The 21,490-nt window shown below is 37.5% G+C and overlaps 1 protein-coding gene across 1 annotated transcript; it reads left to right on the top strand.

Moving 5' to 3' along the window:
- The first annotated feature begins 5,570 nt into the window (after window positions 1-5,570).
- On the top strand, window positions 5,571-6,700 carry LOC121798602 (secoisolariciresinol dehydrogenase-like). Its single transcript, XM_042197682.1, has 2 exons — window positions 5,571-5,684; window positions 5,829-6,700. The coding sequence occupies exons 1-2, from the start codon at window positions 5,647-5,649 to the stop codon at window positions 6,616-6,618; spliced, it is 828 nt and encodes a 275-aa protein (XP_042053616.1). The 5' UTR covers window positions 5,571-5,646; the 3' UTR covers window positions 6,619-6,700.
- Window positions 6,701-21,490: the final 14,790 nt, after the last annotated feature.

Here is a 21,490-nt window from a genome sequence, read left to right as displayed (position 1 = left end):
TTGAATTAATTCACGCGAACGTATGTGACTTAAAATTGGTGCAAACGAGAGGTGGTAAAAAATACTTTATCACATTCATAGATGATTGCACAAGATATTGTTATGTCTATCTTTTAAGAAGTAAAGACGAAGAAATAGAAGTGTTCAAAAATTATAAGAACGAAGTCGAGAATCAACTTGGATGTAAAATCAAAATGATTCGAAGTGATAGAGGAGGTGACTACATAGCCCCGTTTGAGGACTTATGCAACGTAAGTGGTATAATTCATCAAACGACTGCTCCATACTCACCACAATCTAATGGTGTTGCAGAACGCAAGAATCGAACTCTCAAAGAGATTATGAATGCGTTACTGATTAGTTCGGGGATGCCCCAGATCATGTGGGGGGAAGCTGTTTTGACAGCCAACTACATCCTAAACAAAATCTCACGCAAAGGTAAGGACGTTACTCCTTATGAGTTGTGGAAGGGAAAGAAGTCATCCTACAAATACCTCAAAGTGTGGGGGTGTGATGGTTCCTCCGCCCAAAGAAGTTACAATCGGTCTTAAAACAGTTGACTGCATCTTTATTGAGTATGCACTTAATAGTAGTGCATATCAATTTGTTGTCCACAAGTCTGAAATACTGACTGTGACCGTGGTAACAACAATCGAGTCAAGAAATGTTGTATTTCTTGAAAATATATTTCCTCGCAAAGACAAGGAATATATTGCACCCAATTCTGAGACGAGAATTGAGGATGAAAACACTAGTTCTAAATCAGTGGATGAAGAGCCTGAATCACGCAAGCGAACAAGGCCTGATCCAAACGATGTGGTACTAAGACGTGGTAGCAAGGTCAGAACACCAAAGACATTTGGTCCTGACTATATTGCATTTATGTTGGATGAAGAACCAACATCGATAAAAGTAGCCTTTGCTGGCCCAGACGTGTTGCATTGGAGAGAAGATGTTCAAAGCGAAATTGATTCAATTTTGCTAAACCACACTTGGATGTTGGTTGATCTACCTGAAGGGGATAAATCTTTCGGATGCAAATGGGTCCTTAAAAGAAAGTTTAAGGCCGATGGAACAGTCGACAAGTATACAGCTCGACTGGTAGTCAAAGGCTTTAAACAAAAGGAAGGGTACGATTTTTTCGATACCTACTCACTTGTAACGAGGATTATATCAATTCGAGTGCTTCTCGCGATTGCTGCTGTACACAATCTTGAGATTCATCAAATGGATGTTAAGACTGAGTTTCTAAATGGTGACCTTGAAGATGAAATCTATATAAAACAACCTGAAGGTTTTGTAGTACCTGGACAAGAAAAAAAGGTACGCAAACTGGTTAAATCCCTCTATGGATTGAAACAAGCGCCTTTGCAGTGGCACTTGAAATTTGATAACGTGATGTTATCAAATGGATTTAAAATCAACGAATGTGACAAATGTGTCTACATTAAGAACACTGATAATGGATACGTTATAGTGTGTCTCTATGTTGATGATATGTTAATCATGGGTAGTAACACCCAAGTGATTAACGACACGAAAGCCATATTAAAGAGAAACTTCGACATGAAGGATATGGGTCTAGCTGATGTAATTCTTGGAATGAAAATTCTAAGAACATCCGAAGGAATCACCTTAACACAATCTCATTATGTTGAGAAAGTATTAAAGAAGTTCAACGCCTATGATGGCATCTCGGCTAAAACACCTATAGAGCTCAATGTTCACTTGAGCAAGAACAGGGGTGAGCCCGTTGCACAAGAAGATTATGCACGGTTCATTGGATGCATTATGTATCTTACTAATTGCACTCGACCTGATATTGCTTGCGCCGTGAACAAGTTGAGCCTCCAAGCAAAGAGCATTGGAAAGCTCTTGTAAGAGTTTTGAGGTATCTCAAGTATACTCAAAATCATGGGCTACACTTTTCGAGATACCCCCGGTACTTGAAGGGTACTGCGATGCAAACTGGATATCCGATAACAAAGACTCACTTTCGAACAGTGGATATGTCTTTACCATTGGGGGTGGTGCTGTCTCATGGAAATCCATGAAACAGACATGTATAGCCCGATCCACCATGGAATCAGAATTCATAGCTTTAGATAAAGCTGCAGAAAAAGCCGAATGACTTAAAAACTTCCTTGAAGATATTCCAAGTTGATCAAAGCCCGTGCCTATAGTGTTAATTCACTGTGATAGCCAAGCCGCTATTGGGAGGGCAAACAGTGGCTTGTACAATGGTAAGTCTCGACACATTCGTCGACGACATAATACCGTGAAACATTTGATCACAACAGGGGTGATTACAATTGACTACGTGAAATCATTGGATAATCTAGCGGATCCGCTAACCAAAAGGTTAAATCGTGATCAAATGAATAAATTGCTAGAGGGAATGGGTTTGAAATCCACAAACTAAAGAATTGTCATAGTGGTAACCCAACCATGATGACTGGAGATCCCAAGAACTTGGTTCAATGGAAAAACTAAGCTGTGAGAATTTGTGTAAACACTCATCTACATCTATTCCCTAGAGAATAATAGAGTGTTGAAAAAAACTTGCCTAGTGCTGAGGTTAAGTCTATGAATTTTAATGATCCATAAAGGATCTCGTTGAGATGAACTTCTCAAGGAGACCGAGTATGGCAAGATACTTAACGAGAAATCACCTATATGAGTGTGAAGTGGGTCCGCTTCAAACAATACACTTATGAATCCAAAGTGGTGTCCAAGGCCTGAAATGGACACAAAACGTGAGAACGGATGAGGTTGAGGTGTTTAAGTGTTAACATCATTGTCTCGGTGCACGCCGTTGAGGAATAGTTCAAAGCATCGTGCTACTAGCCCGCCTATGTATCCGATGGTGTTGACTATTGATGGTTCAAAACCAAAACCTACCTATCCTTATTCTTACATACCTCTTAAGGGTTGAGCTTGTGTCTGCATACATATGCATTTGGCAATTTCCACTCATGTAGGGGATTATTGGAATCGTGCTTGGTCAAACGACTTTGACTAATAATAAATATTACAAGACATTTAATTTTGTGAAATTAAATGCAATAGCGTCGATCTACGTTCCGAGTAGACGACCGTAGCATATTCATTTTCTCAAATCCGATTCTCGGCGAGTGAGAAATAATATATTAAAGTTAGTCACATTAAAGCTAGAAATGAGCTATGAGAAAAACTAAGGGATTAATTAACTAAGTGTTAATTATCCCACATCGGGGATGATAAACTTCTTTGATGAAGTATTTAATAAGATGAATTATTATGTGTAATAATTATCGTGGAATAAGATGGGCGACAGAGCCCACAAGCGCGCGCCGCCGCCTGCCCGCGCACCGTGACCCGTGCACCGGGCACCGAGTGCCTTGTGCCTTGGATCTTGGCAATTGGTCTTTGGAGCTGGTCGTTGAGCGTGGTTCAAGTCCCGCTTGTTCTTTTTAGATCACCTCCAACTCCAAGCTACCCCCACTGGACCCCGACACATAACGGGAGACAAAAGGTCCCCGTTGAACCCCGACGCATAACGGGAGACAAAAGGTCCCCGATGGACCCCGACGGTCCATGGCGTATCCCGTCGTGTAGTGTGTCCAGATGCATCGTGTCTCTTCAGCTCCCGACGGCTAGTGCACCAGTAGTAACCCCCGGCGGTTACGGTCAATGGCCTTGATGACTGACATTATGTCTGTTGACTCCAGCAACCCATGTGGGTGGACTTGGTCTATAAATAGGCATGCGTCCATTGCATTCTATACATAACAAACTGAAGCATTCTTGCATACACGCTCTCTCCCTCCCTGCATAATCTTCCCGTCGAAGCTCTGCCCCCGCCTTACTCCCGTTCGCCGGAGCTCTGCTGCTAGCGGTGCTGCTACTTCAGAGACGAAGCCGTTTTATCTTTAGGGACGACACGCCAAACCGAGAGCACTACCGGGCGTATCTCGTCTTGCGGAAAGAGGACTCCTCGACTCGGCTACCGCTTTCCACAAGTTTTTCTGTGTAATTTCTTTTCAGTTGTTTCCGTGTAATTCTCTTTGTTTTTACTGTGTAATTTTCGCCCGGCAAGTTTGTATCTCAAAATATTTTCAACACGCACCAATTTCAAAATATATAGGAGTACATCTTATCACTATATATATAGTACTCCTTATTAAGTTAATCACAGTGGAAGAACTAGTTCTGTTTAGGATTAATACTTAATTATATGCTATTTACTATATTCATTAAGAGTTAAATATTGGCCGGCCTGCATCCATATAATATAAGTTAATTTCAGAGTAAAACGGGAAAGTCTGATTGTGAATTAAGTAGTTGTACGTACTCACTCTCTCTCTCAGTATAAGTGGCACTATTTCTTTTTTTTTCGCACGTATTTTATGAAAATAATAATAAATATTAAAAATGGAGTTTCATAATAAATATTAAAAATAGTGTGAAAGTAAAGTAATAGAGATAATAATATAGAAAATTCTCACTTTTAGTTTAAGTTCGCTTAACTTTTAATATTTATTATTATTTTCACAAAATATATGTAAAAAAAGAAATACTATGTCACTTAGGCTAGGACGGAGGGAGTAGTATTTGTTTTATTTTGTACAATACATCTATAATACTACCTCGCTCCTAAAAAATAGAAATAATTTTCATTTTGGGCTGTCCTTTAAAAATAAAAATTTTAAAAGTTTTTATTTAGGACGTGGACCTTACAATTTATTACACTACTGTTTTTTCTTTCTCCTTCTTATTTTATTTATTTATTTATTTTTATCTCTATTCTCTCTTATTTTATTAATTATATATTAAAAAATGTGATATTATAAAAAAATTATTTTCCAAAGAGGGAGGTAGTATGATTTTATAGTAACTTAGATTAAATGATACTAATAAACAAACACCCATTTCCATTCATATAAAATAAGAGAAATATTGTCCTTTATACTTTTCAGTACAACTAATTTCAAATTTTCAACACTACTATCTTTTGTATCATTATAATATTGAAAATGACGGCATCGTGCTCTACAACATAAGCTAAATGGATTGATAAACATCAACTAGCTAGGTCAACATGATATATTCGCCGTTTATAATAAATGAATAGCTAATGACGGATAGAATTGCTAATTACTATGTCACAAAATTAAACTGAGCCTAAATGTATATTGTATGTAAGCCTAGTTTTTGGTGGCTCCGCCACTGTCACCGACTGATTTTCTTCATAGCTTCATACTCCAATATATTATACGCTCGATGGTAAACAAATATGGCGTTTTTTATAATATGGATTAGTATAGTGCTCTATAAATGAAACTAGGAATAAACTTACTTCCCTCCATCCACAAAATAATGTTCACGTTTGTCAGTTTGTTTCGTTCATAAAATAATGTCCACATTTATTTTTTTCTTTTTGGTAAATGGACTTCACTTCTCATAACTGTTTACACTCACATTCTATTAAAAAAACCAATATATAAAGTGAAATACACATTCCATTGACTTTTTCAATCCACTTTCCTTCCGCACCGAGTCAAAAAAGACTTTAAATCGTGGACGGAGGGAATATTAAATTGATAGAAACAGCCTTTAAAAAGTTTCAAATTTCTCAAAGCACAGCACAGCACAGCACTCAGCATCATGGCAAGCTTCTCAACTATCTCTGCTCTCACTAGGAGGTAAATTTCCTTCTCATCCTTAGATTCCTTAATTAGCTCAATGTTTGATCCTCTCTATTTATAGAAAGATCTATGTTTGTGTGACAAAGATATACTTACTCCATTTATTCATTTCTCCAACCACTAACTTAAATTGAACTAAAGGCTAGAAGGAAAAGTAGCTCTGGTGACCGGAGGATCCACCGGAATCGGAGAATGCACGGCGAAATTCTTCTCCAACCACGGCGCCAAAGTGGCAATCGCGGACGTCCAAGACGAATTAGGCCAATCCGCCGTCAAACAAATCGGCGCCTCAAACTCAACCTACATCCACTGCGACGTAACCAACGAGGACCACATCCGTAACGCCGTTGACCAGACGGTCAAAGCCTACGGCAAGCTCGACATCATGGTGAACAACGCGGGCGTCGCGGACCCCCCGAAGGCGCGGATCGCGGACAACGAGAAGGCGGACTTCGAGCGCGTGCTGGCCGTGAACGTGACGGGCGTCTTCCTAGGCACGAAGCACGCCGCGAGAGTGATGATCCCCGCCCGCAGCGGCGCCATCATCTCGATGGCGAGCCTGTCGTCGGGGATCGGGGGCGCCGCAACGCACGCCTACACGGCGTCGAAGCATGCGGTGCTGGGGCTGACTAGGAATGCGGCGGTGGAGTTGGGGCAGTTTGGTATAAGGGTGAATTGCTTGTCGCCGTATGCGCTTGCGACGGATTTGTCGAGGAAGTATTTGGCGCTTGATGATGAGGCGCTTGAGGAAGCAATGCGTGCTATGGCCAATCTCAAATGTGCGACTCTTAAAGCGCCAGATGTTGCGAATGCGGCTGTTTTTCTTGCTAGTGATGAGGCTAAATATGTGAGCGGCCAAAATTTGTTCATAGATGGGGGATTTGGTATTGTTAATTCTGCTATGCGAATTTTCGAATATCCCCAATCTTAATTCTTTCTTCAACTTTTTGTAACTTTTACTTTTTTTCTTCATTAAACACTTGATTTCTTATTGCATCGATTTTTATGTTTAAGATGGTGCCTATATGCAGGGGCGGACGCAGAAAAAATTGACTGTAAGGACTGGACTTCACTATATATTTTTTCACGGTCAAACATAATATATATATATATATATATATAATTATACAATATAAAAACCGTAAAAACTATAAAATGCATATATATTTAATACGAAGTAGTCCAAAATATATCTAATAAAAATAACATGTCATAGTTGCGGTTTTACGTCTAAAGCGATGGCAACTGAATTCTACGCGTTCTCATCGATTGAAAACGTTGCAAGATTTTTTCATTATCAATCGTTGAAAACATGTCCTTCTCAATGTACACAATTAAACTATCATTCATCCACTCATCTCCCATCTGATTTCGCAAGTCGGTCTTGATAGTCTTCATTGCAGAAAATGCTCTCTCAACAGAAGCAGTAGCAACAGGTAAAACCAATGCCAACTCCATAATCCGATAAACCAACGGAAAAACCAATGCCAACTCCATAATCCGACAATCACAAATATTAGCTTGCAATTAACCATTGTTATAACTTTTTAGCTTGCAACTATTCTATCAAAATTTTACAAAAACAAGAAATAGAATATAATATTAACAACTTTAATAAACTCCTTACCTCTTTGTGAAGAATTTGAATATTAATTTCTCTAAAGTTTCAAAGACTCAAACTCCACTTTTATAAAATGATGTTGTTTCTGTTTCGGCGCCCTCTGTAAACTTCAAAATGAAACCCTCTGTTTCTCCTTTTTAATTTTTAAAATCTAAAAAACGTGTGGGATGTGGGCCAACTAAAATGTAATCTCCTTTACTAAAATTTAATACAAAAACGTGTTCAACTTTTAAAAGCAACCACACTTTTACAATACACTCTTTTTTACAAGTTACGAGCCTGTCAAACATTTAAAGTGGGGTCCATGTGATTATTGCTTTTATATTAATTTATATATGAAAATAGTCTTCTTCTTCCTTACTTCTCCAACACCATTGTTACGTTTCTTCTCTAGATTTTAACTTTTCCTTTCTTTAATTTTCAGCCCCGTACAGTTATGCATCCAAAATAATTTGTTCTTCGGTAGCATTATTTTGATAAGGGCTTAACATAATTTTTTAAAATTTTAAAAATTTTGAAAGTAGAAAATAAAAAAAAAATTGGGTAAGGGCTTCAGCCCTACCCTCTTTGTATGTGTGTCCGCCCCTGCCTATATGTAGCCTGACAATTGACATATGAGGCACAAACACTTCATAAGAAATTAGTGAATTTCATATTAATATAGTTACTCTATAAGAAAGCGCATAAATATAATTACGGACGCATGCAGCAAAGTCAATTCTACCGTAAAATAAAAATGATACTATATTTTTATGATATATATTCAAAATAACAATATGAAACTTTTAATTGTGGATAGAGGACTACTACGTTTATAAAATTGTATGAATTTTTCTAGCTTCCAAATTGACGTTATCAAGAACATACACTTAGATTTATTTGCCATTACTTAGTGAAAATCAAATTTCATAAATATAAATAATTAATACTAGTACATACGAAATATCAATGATTCTAATTAAGAAACAAATACAAAAATAACACTGCTACTACAGTTTAGTAAAGGTTCAAGTGTCATATAATATTTTAAAAGTTCATTTTGGTACGACATAAAATAAGATGCAATATAGATCAACGCAATTAAGTATCTTGATTAATAGAATCTCCAATCATTTACACAAAACTCACTTATTTATGATAAAAGAAGAAGTTATGGAAAAAATGAGATAAGATGTAATATGGATTAATAAGAGAAATATGATGAGAAAATTACTCCACTGGGCATAAGCTAAAATGTAATATGGCTTTATCAAATATTAACAAGTATTAATATCAAATATGTTTACCCATTATAATTTGAACCAAAGACCATTGTTTATTAAGTACTAGCAACTTTACAACTATGACTACCACGTGATACACTACATGATATTTGTATGTCGTGTAGTTGCTTACATCTCTCAGGCACAAGTGTGAGGCCTTAGGAGATAGGCTTCTGGCAGCCAATGGGTTAAGACCTCCCCCTTAACGTGCTACTGCGTACTCTGATTGAACCCCCTCACATGATGTCGGACCGGAATGTGGGGGCCGCCAAGGCGACGGAATCGCTTTTTTTGCTGCAATGATATTTGTCGCTTTTAGGATTAATATTGAAGTAGTTTATATTTAAACATTAGCCGGCCTGCATTAAAAATTATTTTCGAGCGTGAATGGGCGAGTTTGTTTTTTCCCTCGAAACATCTCGATTCTATTAATTGGAATTCTTATATAGGTATCTTGTCACATTATATCGAGATGACGATAATAGTAAAAAAATTCGATATATTACTAAATCTTCAATATGTGCCGGTATCCAATAATTGATACGAATGCACCATGATGACTAAACAATTAGCCGACTGCTAGGTACTAACATTTCGGGGCTGGTAAACGTGGCTGACTCCCATTGGTTGATCATCTTAATTTTCTCACCATCCATCTTGGGAATTTCCCTTCTCATCCTTTAATCTTTTATTTAGCTCAATGGATAATTAATGCTCTATTTTAGAAAGATATAAGCATGCTTTATTTACATATTCAATTTGAATTTGATCGTCTAGCTAAGTCATTTATTTCTTGCGTATTTTAACGTATAAAACAGTGTATAAATATCCACAAACAAGTGATAACTCACAATCAAATAATAAAACAAATATACATATACCGTTGCATATAGTTTTATACATAGTATTATTAATTATGGAGTATATAATAAAAGCGTCACAACTCACAATCAACTAGCTTTGTAAGTCTAATTAAATAATATTGGGTCTTAAGTCGTATTGTTGCTAATAAATGGCTAATATAATGTAGTCGGGGAGTACTATTTTAGTATAGTTATGAAATGCGACAGCTGTCATCGTCTGAACGGTTAATAATATCGCATTTAGTTTGGGCTCTGACCCATGTCACCCATCCAAATATAAAGTGCAAGTATTTCTATAATTAATTGTAAAAGATTATCAAATTATATTCATTTTGTAATTTCATTTTAACTTCTGGATTTTCAAACTAAATATCAATTCTTTTTATTATTTTTTTAATAGAGGTTTTCTCATTTATTTTTCGATAGTTAGAAAATGATATGATATAGATGTCAACATGGATATGAAACTGGATTTTAACCACGGTTTCGGTGTGCATAATCACATATGTATAAAAAATTAAAGGGATTAGATCATTAGTTGTAAACTTTTACAAGTAAAATCAATATAAATTCATGAGTTATTTTACAATCTTCACAAACGTGAAGATATTTGAAAGTTTGTGGGAAAAAATAGTGCATGAGGTTGATGCAATGGGACCAAACGCATGAAGCCACAACCGGCATTAATGATTCTGATAGAGAATTAGAAAAGGTATATATGAAAATAATCAATAAAATAAAATTAAATGGCAGGTGCAATGGAATTAATTGTTTGCAAATAGATGAAATGGAAATAATTAACCTTATCTAGGATTCCAGATTAGCTTTGTGGTCTTCTTATCAGATATTGATTTGATGGCAGAGGCGAATTGAAATCGACCCAAATTGCACATGGGCTACTTACTATACATTCTGGAATTTTATCATTAATTTGACCCACATTTTGGTAGTTGGAACAGTCTGATTAATGGCTTTTTCATTATTTTTCAATTACATTTTCTTCAACTTAAGCCTAAATTGCTAATTTTGGGTATGATCTGCCTAATTAAGATCACATTGGTGTAACTTTCAACTCTATTGATGTGTGATAATGCGCCATTATTATTATTATTATTATTATCTACAATTATGTTGCGTTGCGGCCAATTTTTTCTTATTTTAAAAGGGTAAATTTTGCCATAATTATAAAGTAACGTTTTTTTTAATTTAAAATTGAAATTAAAAGAATGTCTTAAAAGAATGTTTTATTACTTTATTGTAACACTTTTTAGAATTTTACTGAATTGACATGTCGTAATTTAGATTTTACTGAAGCTTTTTTTTATCCCAAACACACATGATTAGGAAACTTACGATCAACAAAGCCTTCAAGCAGTTTCATATAAATTGGTTTATCCAAATCACCATACAAGAAAGAAGTTTTGACATCCATTTGTTTCAATTCCCAATTAAAATGAGCACACAATGTAAGCATTAATCTCACAGTAGTAAATTTAACAACGTGAGCAAATATTTCAGTGTAATCTACCCCTCTTGTTGAGTAAAACCCTTGGTCACTAATCTGGCCTTGTATCTCAGACCCTCCACCTCAAATTTTAGCTTATAAAGTCATCTGCAATCTACCACGGAAGCACCAAGAGGCAGGGGTACAAGTATCCAAGTAAGATTGATTTTTAGTGAATTCATTTCCTCCAACATGGCTTTATGCCATTCATTCCTGAACTTATATTTAGTGGCCTGCTTATAAGATTGAGGTTCATTCACATCAGATTCATGCACATTAAAAGCCAAATTGATCAATGCAACCAACCCTACATAGCCATCATATCTAGCAGGTTTTTGAATATTCTTCCTTCTAGTCCTATCTCTAGATAACACATAATCATTCAAGTTGGGAGCATCAATAGCATTTTGAACCCCCGAGGGACTATTTAACACATTCTGGGGAGGCAAGGGAGCATTCACTCTAACAGGACTAGCATGCATTTCATCAGCATTATCCACATTGTCAGGCAAGGGCACATTAATAACAACATTATCTTGCAGATTTCCCTCGTTAGGTGTTTCACTAGGTGCATAGATTGGTGTAGAGTTCCAAAATGGTTGCTCCATCTCACTTGGAACATCTTGTGGATGCTTCACATCAGTGGGCTTGTCTGTGGGCTCCACCTCAGTGAGAGGGTCATTGTCCACACTCTGTGGAGCAAGGTTTTCAGTCAATTTCAAGCAGGGGAACTAAGTTTCATTAAACACAACATCCCTGCTAATGATGACTCTAAACCCAGGCTCATCTTTCAGCCATACTCTATACCGTTTCACACCTTCAGGATAACCCAAAAACACACCTTTTCTAGATCTAGGTTCAAGTTTGTCAGTTTTAGTGTGCACAAAAGCAGAACAACCAAACACCCTCAGATGAGAAAGGTTAAGGGATTTTCCAGTAAACACATACTCAAGACACTATCCTAACAAATGCACAGAAGGAGATCTATTCACAAGATAAGTAGCAGTCGTCAAAGCTTCACCCCAAAACTTTTTGGACAAACCAGATTTAGCTAACATGCATCTCACTTTATATCAAGTAAAGCCCTATTCATTCTTTCAGCAACCCCATTTTGTTGTGGGGTATAAGGCACAGTTTTATGACTCTTAATACCAAAACCAACACATATACCATCCATTTGTTTATTACAAAACTTCAAACCATTATCAGTTCTAATAGCCTTGATCCTTTTCCTAGACTGAGTTTCAATAAAGTTTTTCCAAGTAACAAGGTTTCCAAAAACATCATACTTATGTTTCATAAGAAAACACAAGACTTTCCTTGAAAAATCATCAATTATAGACAGGAAATACACAGACCTAGAGTGGGAAGACATAGAGGCAGGGCCCCACACATCCATATGCAAGTATTCCAAAATATTTCTACTAATATTTGCAGGCACTTGAGTAGGAAAGATAACCCTATGTTGTTTACCTAGCACACATGTGTCACAGAAAGACAAATCACCATGAACATCAGATTCAGACAAGATAGCATGCCTTTTCAGAATATTCAGCCCCTTTTCACTCATGTGACCTAGTCTATTATGCCATAACATCAATTTATCAGATTTCACAACATTGGCAAATGCCTTTTCGCAAGTAAGAGTGATAAGGCTAATTTCATGCATAGGTCTAGGGGATAAATTCATGAAATTACGGGGTCTAACACACGTCTTAAGCCAGGTGTGTAGAAGAATTTTGCCAGGTCCAGGAAAGAGAGATGACAATCACATGGTCCGAGGAAACTGGCGAAAAAGTTAGCATTGTGGAGGAAATTGCAAGACGGAGGAAATCTCGGAGCTGAAGGGTAGAATGGAGATTTCTACGAAGGCTTCTAGAAGATTATGTTCGCGCCTATATAAGGAAGCATGCATTCTAGAGGGACCTTCTCGGTGGAGGCCTCGTTACGGATTGTAGCTAGGAGCTCACTTTTCTCTTACACACTTGGGTTCTTTTTGGGAAATTCGGGGGTTCACGTCTGGGTTCACTTCCTGTTTACAGTAGTTTCATTTGGGTGTAACACCGTCCTGTCGAGGACGAAGAAACAATTTCCAATTTATTTCTCGTTATTTTGTGGATTTCACCGAGCTTCGTTGTTCGAAGCTCGGCACTATGTTTACCCTTTATTCTGTGGGTTTATGCAAGTTATTTTCCATAATGTTGATGGTGTTTGTTTCTGCTTGAGTTACTGTGTTTTTTCTGGAGTTCGTGCTAGTACTTGTTTTGGATGCTTTTCGCATTTGCTCACTGAATCTGTGTAGAATTGTTTGAATTGGTTGTTGATCGGAGTAGATCTTTAGAATCAGAAGTTATGGGGATGATTCTGGTTGTTGTAGGACTCGGATCGCTTGGATCCGGAGTGGATGAAGCATCCGACGAGAGATCTGAACAGAGTTGGTTTAATTTGATGCCTAGCCTTCGTGTTTTTATTTCGCTCCGTCTAGTTTATGTAGATCCTTGTTATTTCCGGTTTGTTGCAAGTTTCTGACGACCAAACTTTTATACTCTGTTCGAATCAGGGTATGTGCTCTGTTTCCTTCATCTTCGTGTCTGATTCAGCTAGAGAAATGTATGTCGTTGTTAGTTAAATTCCCAGTTCGTTATTTGCAGCTTTTCTGCCGTACCTGCTATTTTTGGAATGATGGTCCCCACTATTATTCATTTTCTGTCTAGCTAAGTTAGGTAGTCGTTGTCGTTTACACGGTCTAGGAAGTGAATTTAATATCTAGCAGTCATGAGGACGTTTAATCTCAGCATGTTTACAGTATTCTAGGTCTAGTGTTACATTTTTTGCCTAGGTCTAGTTGTAGTTATACCTCAACCCAGTTTGCGTGGCAGCAGCCGCCTTTTGTCAAGAGTCTCTAAATACTTTCTTACGTGTCCGTCTTCGTGGGATCGACCCTTGCTTCTCTATACTAATCCATAGTATTCGGGTTGAGGGATCTTTGAAGGGGAGTTTTGTGTGTACAATGACAGAGTATTCCGTGTTTCATTGAGTTCCTAGACCAAGTGATCTAGTGGGTTCATAGGACTTGGTATCGCATTTTCACACACATCAACCTCTCTCCCTACAAAGAGGCACAGTAGTACAGACATACAACCCACATTTTCTTTTGGCCTTGAACAAACACATGGAACCTTTACAGATGTTCATGCACCTCCTTCCCCCCATTTTCCACCCATGCCAGAGTTTTCTAAAGCAGTGCATGACATCAAATTATAGCATAATTCTGGAACATATCTCACATCCTTCAAATTCAACACATAGTCATTCTCAAATTTCAAACAAACTGTGTCAATACCAAGAATTTCACACTTCTTGTCATCAGCCATTGACGCATAAGTATTGGTTACATGCTTTATCTCAGTGAACACTTCCTTGAAGGGACTAACATGATATGTACAGCCGGAATCACACAACCAATCATTTGATGTAAAAGGACACATAGGGGAAGCATTTATGTACACTATATCATGCAGCATAAACACAGATTCATTTTCAGCATCAAACTTTGCAATATTAGCAACATTTTCAATCTAAGGGTTTCCATTGTTATTAGGAGGCTTATTCTTTTTAGGCTTATTGCAATCTCTTTTAAAATGCTCAGCTTCTCCACAATTATAGCATTTCTTAACAAATCTGGGGTCTTTACTACTGGACCTAGATTTGAATTTCTTCTTGGAATTAAACCCACCATTTGATTCATTCACCCCTCTCGATTTAGATCTTCCTCTAACATTTAAAGCCCTATTTAAAGTATTTTTTTCAGAGGCTCTTTCCCTCAATTCCATTTCTTTAGATTTTAGGGAACTAATAATCAAATCCAGAGGAGCAGTGTCTCTACCATATTTAATAGCAACTTTCCTATCACTAGAGGTCCCCAAACCGAACCGAACCGGACGAACCGGACCGGAACCGGAGCCATCGGCGACGGTTCGAACCGTGACCGGAACCGCAGGTTCCACTGGGCCGGTTCAGGTTTCGATTTTGAAAGTACCGTAACCGGCGGTTCCGAACCGCCGGTTTCGCCGGAACCGCTGGTTCGGCGGTTCCCGACAAGTTTTCAGGCCAACTCCTAACCTTTTCAGAAGCCACTGCCGCGGACTCCGGTTTTTGTCAGAAACCGTTGACGAAACCGGCGGTTCCACCGGATTTTCAAATTTTCGAAATTTGAATTTTTTTTAAAATTTAATCACAATTTTCCCCTATAAATACCCCCTCCTCTTCATTTCTACTCACCCCATTCTTGTGTTAATAAGAATTTCTCTTCTCAATCTCAATTTCTCTATTCTCCATCCTCATTCTCTCAAGTTGTTTACGTTATTTGCGCTCATAATTTACTCACGTTGCTCACGTTATCATCTTCACACAATCACACTACTCTGTATTCTCCACTTTCAATTTCCATAAATATCATGTCTTCATCTCGTCGTGGTGGTGATCGGGGCAAGGGAATTGCCCAAGATCAAAGTGATACTCGTCGTCGACGTGCCCCTACTAGAGCACAAGTTGCGGAAGAGGTGGGAAGACGAGCCACTCTTCGAGCTCAAGTAAGTTCTAATATGTTTTAGTTTTTTGTTAATTCATTTTTATTAAATTCATAATTTCATTTTTCAACATCTATGTGTCTATGTGTTTTATTTTTGTGTTAGTATTTTTACTTAGTTGTATAATTTTCGTAGGAGGAAGAAGATCGAAATGCGGCCTTGTTACTTGTCCTCGCCGACGACAACCAACAAGGGGGCATTCACATTCGGCTATGTGAATCTATCGTCGGACGAAGGCGATGATGGATCGCATCAATTCCCCCCATCTAGCACCGGCCAAGTTGGCGAAAATGATGAGGAGGAGGCCGATGCTCCTCCTACCGCAGGACGACAAAAGAAGAAGATGCCTCCCAAGTTGAAATCCGATATTTTCACCAAACATTACAAGAAGGTCCCGGTGGTAATTTCAAATCCTAATGATCTGACCACTACCGTGGAGACAAGTGAGTTCAAAGCATACTGCAACTATTGCGATAAAGTCTATCCATTTGGAACCGTTGGGGGATATGGTACTCTCCATCGCCATTTGAAGACAAAACACCTCGTGGAATATGGGCATACTAAGTTCCAAAGCCAAATAAACTTCCCCGCCGGCTCATCGTCTCAAACAGGTACGCCTCTATTTAAATATGATCCCAAAAATATTACCGATGCTATGGTAAGATGGGCGGCAATGAAACATTTGCCGTTTAATTTTTTTAATGACAAAAAATATGAAGTTACTATGCAAACCGCTTTTAATGTTGCTACAAAAAGAATTCCACCCTCTACTGCTCAAAGATCTAACAACCGTCAGTTTTTTGACAAAAAAAAAGAAGTTGGAAAATTTCTATCCAACTTGGGGCACAAAGTTAATATTTGCTCCGATGTTGGACGGATTCTTTCCAACGAAATTCTTACATGGGAATTTCATGTCATTTTATAGACAATAGTTGGTCTTTAAGTAAACGTTTAATTAGTTTTAGACAATTTCCTTCCCCACACACCGCACAAGCAATTGCATCTTTAATTATTCAAGTTTTGAATGATTATGAGTTATGCAACAAGATATTTTCAGTTGGTTTTGATAACGCAACCGCTAACACCGCAAGTATATCCGATTTAATTGCGGCTTGCTCCCCGGTGGTAAGTGGTAAGTATTTTCACCAACGATGTATTTGTCATATTTTAAACGTATGTGTACAAGATACTTTGTCTTTATGGCAAAGACATATTCAACCTATTACTACAGCTGTATCCTTGATCCACTGGAAGCCTCAAATTGGCAAGGAGTGGAAGTAGTATTGCTACTCGAAGAAAATAAGGTACACAACTTTTACTTTAGACGTGTCTACTAGATGGAACTCTACATATGATATGTTGCATTCTACATTAGATCATATAGAATATTTGGTTGATTTTTATAGAACTTTCCATGTTGATGATTTATATCTAACCTCTTCTTGTTGGGATCAAAGCATGAGCTTATTTAAACTATTCAAAGGTTTTCGAAATGCCACAGTTGAGTTATCGGGTGTGTATTATTGCACATCCGTTCGTGTTTTAGAACATTGCATGTACATATCACTTGGTTTTAAAACTGCAATGAAAAATTCCACAAACAATCTTGAGTTAATGTGCGTTTTATATTACATGGTTGAAAAATGGCTCAAGTATTTCAATGAAATCCCAACGGTTTTTTTGCTTGCCAAAGTTTTGGATCCAAAGTGGAAACTAGTTGGTACTTTAAAAATTTTAGAATTTTATTACAACAATTTGGCTTCTATTGATCTTGAACCACTCCGAGCTTTGCAAAATGACGAGGACGATGACAACTACATAAACCTAGCCCAAACATTCTAAATAAACCTCCCCCACCTCCCAACCCTCCAAAGAAGTTTTGAGTTCGACTTGGGGCTCTCTTTCACGATTACGAAGCCAAGTACAACAGTACCCACCAAGTGAGACCTAGACCCCCCGTCAAACACATAACTTTGGCTTCTTCCAAGTTGATAACCCCGACGCCCAATCCCAATTGGCGGACCTATATGGCTTCAGCAGCGGAGGAAGGACGGAAAATTCGGCAAGTGAGTTAGATTTATATTTTGACTCACACTTTTCATTCAATGAGGAAGAAGGAGGTCCCGTTTCTTAACAAATCGATGTCCTAGATTGGTGGGGATCGCACGAGAAAGATTTTCCCATCCTTGGATCAATGGCCAAGGAGATCTTTTCGGTTCCGGCTTCCACTGTCGCCGTCGAGTCCGCCTTTAGTGTTGGAGGCAACGTCTTGGATGACAGAAGAAGTAGACTCACCGGGTAAAACATGGAAGCCACCATGTTACTTGATGATTGGTGCTCCGCCGAAATTAGAGACCAAGAACCGGATTGGGACAATCAAGTAGTACAACCCGACCAAGACTACTTCCCCGACGAAGAAGAGTAGGCGCCAATTCCTCCGATCAAGCCAAATAGGTAAGCAAGGTAAGAGAAATACGTGGACTTTGATTCCAAAATGCAATTGAGCATTGATGATACGTAGTCATCTCAACTTAAATTTTAAATTTAAGTTGAGCTCAAGTCCTTTTCCTTTATTTCTTTTTTCTCCCCTTTGTTTTGAATATGTAATTTGTAAATTGTAATCAAGACTTTAAGTCTTTTGTAATTTATAAATTTTAAGTTGTAATCTGTAAATTTTAAGTTGTAATTTGTAATTTTAAAGTTGTAATTTGCAATTTTAAAGTTGTAATTTGTAATTTTGAAGTTGTAATTTGTATCAATAAAATTGCATTTGTACATCGCTTTATTCTAATTTTATTTATGCAAATATATTTACATTTTTTACTTGAATTACAAATTTACAATGTAAAAAAAATTAAAATGAACCGCCGAACCGGCCCGGAACCGGATATGCACCTGCGGTTCACGGTTCAGGAACCGGAACCGCCGAACCTTGGCTGGGCCAGTTCAGGTTCAAGCCTTTCTTAAACCGGAACCGGCGGTTCCGAACCGTGAACCGCCGGTTCCCGAACCGTGGTGACGTCTACATATTACTATAAGAATCAGGTATGACATTCATCAAAGCAATACTTGTATATTCATCAATAGTTTTATCACCTAATCTCTCTATATCTTGAACAAGCTTTTGAAATCTATCCACATTGTCATCAATATCTTTTGACAAATTAAGCTTAAATTTGAAAAGTTTTTCAAGCAGATACATCCTTGAAGACATAGAAGTTTCAGTATACAAGGTATCAAGGTGTTTCCACATTTCAGAAGCAGATTCAATGTGATTAACCTTCCTAATCATAAAGTCAGACAAATTGAGAATAATAGTAGCTTTAGCCAACTCATTCATTTCATCCAGTTTATTTTGTGGAGTATCATCAGGCACAGAACCATCAACAGATTTGAAAACCTTTTATTGAATAAGAACACATTTCAGTTTCTGTTTCCAAATCACAAAATCATTTTTGCCATTAAAAGGAACCAGGCTAACAAGTTGGGCCATTTTTTTTAAAAAAATTCAAAAAACACAAAGAACAAGGGAAAAAACACACAATCTTGCAATCAGCCAACACAGAAACAAGCCCACACAGACAGCAAACAGGTTTTTCACAGATTTCACCCAAAAAAACACACAAAACACACAGGTTAGACCTCAAATCCCTGACTGTCACGAGCAACATTGGCTAAGGCTATCCCAGTTCGCAATCACTCACTTCTGGAGGGCGCAGGGGGTCACTTATGCAGTATAAGATGCTTGGTGGTCAGGTGAAAGGAGATAAGAGATCAGAGAGCACAAAGAAACCACGGAAGCAAGCAAGCAAATCTGTAATTCAAGTAAAAAATGTAAATATACTTGCATAAATAAAATTAGATTAATGCGATGTACAAATGCAATTTTATTGATACAAATTTCAACTATATTACAAATTACAACTTTAAAATTACAAATTACAACTTAAAATTTACAAATTACAACTTAAAAATTATAAATTACAAAAGACTTAAAGTCTTGATTACAATTTACAAATTGCATATTCGAAACAAATGGGAGAAAAAAGATATAAAGGAAAAAGACTTGAGCTCAACTTAAATTTAAAATTTAAGTTGAGATGCCTACGTATCCTCAATGCTCAATTGCATTTTGGAATCAAAGTCCACGTAATTCTCTTACCTTGCTTACCTATTTGGCTTGATCGGAGGAATTGGCCTACTCTTCGTCGGGGAAGTAGTCTTGGTCGAGTTGTACTACTTGATTGTCCCAATCCGGTTCTTGGTCTCTAATTTCAGCTGAGCACCAATCATCAAGAAACATGGTGGCTTCCATGTTTTGCTCGATGAATCTACTTCTTCTGCCGTCCAACACGTTGCCTCCAACACTAAAGGCGGACTCGACGGCGACAGTGGAAGCTGGAACCGAAAAGATCTCCTTGGCCATTGATGCAAGGATGGAAAAATCTTTCTCGTGTGATCCCCACCAATCTAGGACGTCGATTTATTGGAGAACGAGACCTCATTCTTGATCATTGAAAGAAAAGTGTGAGTCAAAATATAAATCTAGCTCACTTGCCGAATTTGTCGTCCTTCCTCCGCTGCTGTAGCCGTATAGGTCCGCCAATTGGGATTGGGCGTCGGGGTCATCAACTTGGAAGAAGCCAAAGTTATGTGTTTGACCGGGGGGGTGGTCTAGGTCTCACTTGGTGGGTATTGTTGTACTTGGCTTCGTAATCGTGAAAGAGAGCCCGTAAGTCGAACTCAAAACTTCTTTGCAGGGTTGAGAGGTGGGGGAGGTTTATTTGGAATGTTTGGGCTAGGTTTATGTTGTTGTCGTCGTCCTCGTCATTCGATTGCAAAGCTCAGAGTGGTTCAAGATCAATAGAAGCTAAATTGTTGTAATAAAATTCTAAATTTTTTAAAGTGCCAACTAGTCTCCATTTTGGATCCAAAACTTTTGCAAACAAAAAAACCGCTGGGATCTCATTGAAATACTTAATCCATTTTTCAATCATATAATATAAAACACACATTAATTCTGGATTATTTACAGAATTTTTCATTGCAGTTTTAAAACCAAGTGATATATACATGCAATGTTCTAAAACACGAACGGATGTGCAATAATACACACCCGATAACTCAACGGTGACATTTCTAAAACCTTTGAATAATTTAAATAAACTAATGCTTTGATCCCAACAAGAAGAGATTAGATATAAATCATCCACATGGAAAGTTCTATAAAAATCAACCAAATATTCTATATGATCTAATGTAGAATGCAACATATCATATGTAGAGTTCCATCTAGTAGACACATCTAAATTAAAAGTTGTGTACCTTATTTTCTTCGAATGGCAATACTTCTTCCACGCCTTGCCAATATGAGGCTTCCAGTGGATCAAGGATACAGCTGTTGTAATAGGTTGAATATGTCTTTGCCATAAAGACAAAGCATCTTGTACACATAAATTTAAAATATGACATATACATCTTTGGTGAAAATACTTACCACTTATCACCGGGGAGGAAACCGCAATTAATTCGGGTATAGTTGCAGTGTTAGCGGTTGCGTTATCAAAACCAACCGAAAATATTTTGTTGCATAAATCATAATCATTCAAAACTTGAATAATTAAAGATGCAATTGCTTGTGCGGTGTGTGGTGAAGGAAATTGTCTAAAACCAATTAAACGTTTATTTAAAGTCTAACTATTATCTATAAAATGACATAAAATTCCCATGTAGGAATTTCTATGGTAAGAATCCGTCCACGCATCAGAGCAAATATTAACTTTGTGTCCCAAGGTAGATAAAAATTTTCCTACTTCTCTTTTTTTATCAAAAAACTGCCGGTTGTTAGATCTTTGAGCAGTTGAGGGGGGAATTCTTTTTGTAGCAACATGGTTTGCATGGTAACTTCATATTTTTTATCATTAAAAAAATTAAACGGCAAATGCTTCATTGCCGCTCATCTTA

The sequence above is a fragment of the Salvia splendens genome, chromosome 1 (genome assembly GCF_004379255.2).
Source record: "Salvia splendens isolate huo1 chromosome 1, SspV2, whole genome shotgun sequence".
Taxonomy (NCBI): domain Eukaryota; kingdom Viridiplantae; phylum Streptophyta; class Magnoliopsida; order Lamiales; family Lamiaceae; genus Salvia; species Salvia splendens.
This window is presented reverse-complemented; position numbering and strand designations above follow the sequence as displayed.

Coding starts and splice junctions, on each gene's coding strand:
- LOC121798602 (XM_042197682.1), top strand. CDS start 5,647: ATGGCAAGCTTCTCAACTATCTCTGCTCTCACTAGGAG. Junction 5,685..5,828: donor ATCTCTGCTCTCACTAGGAG/GTAAATTTCCTT, acceptor ATTGAACTAAAG/GCTAGAAGGAAAAGTAGCTC.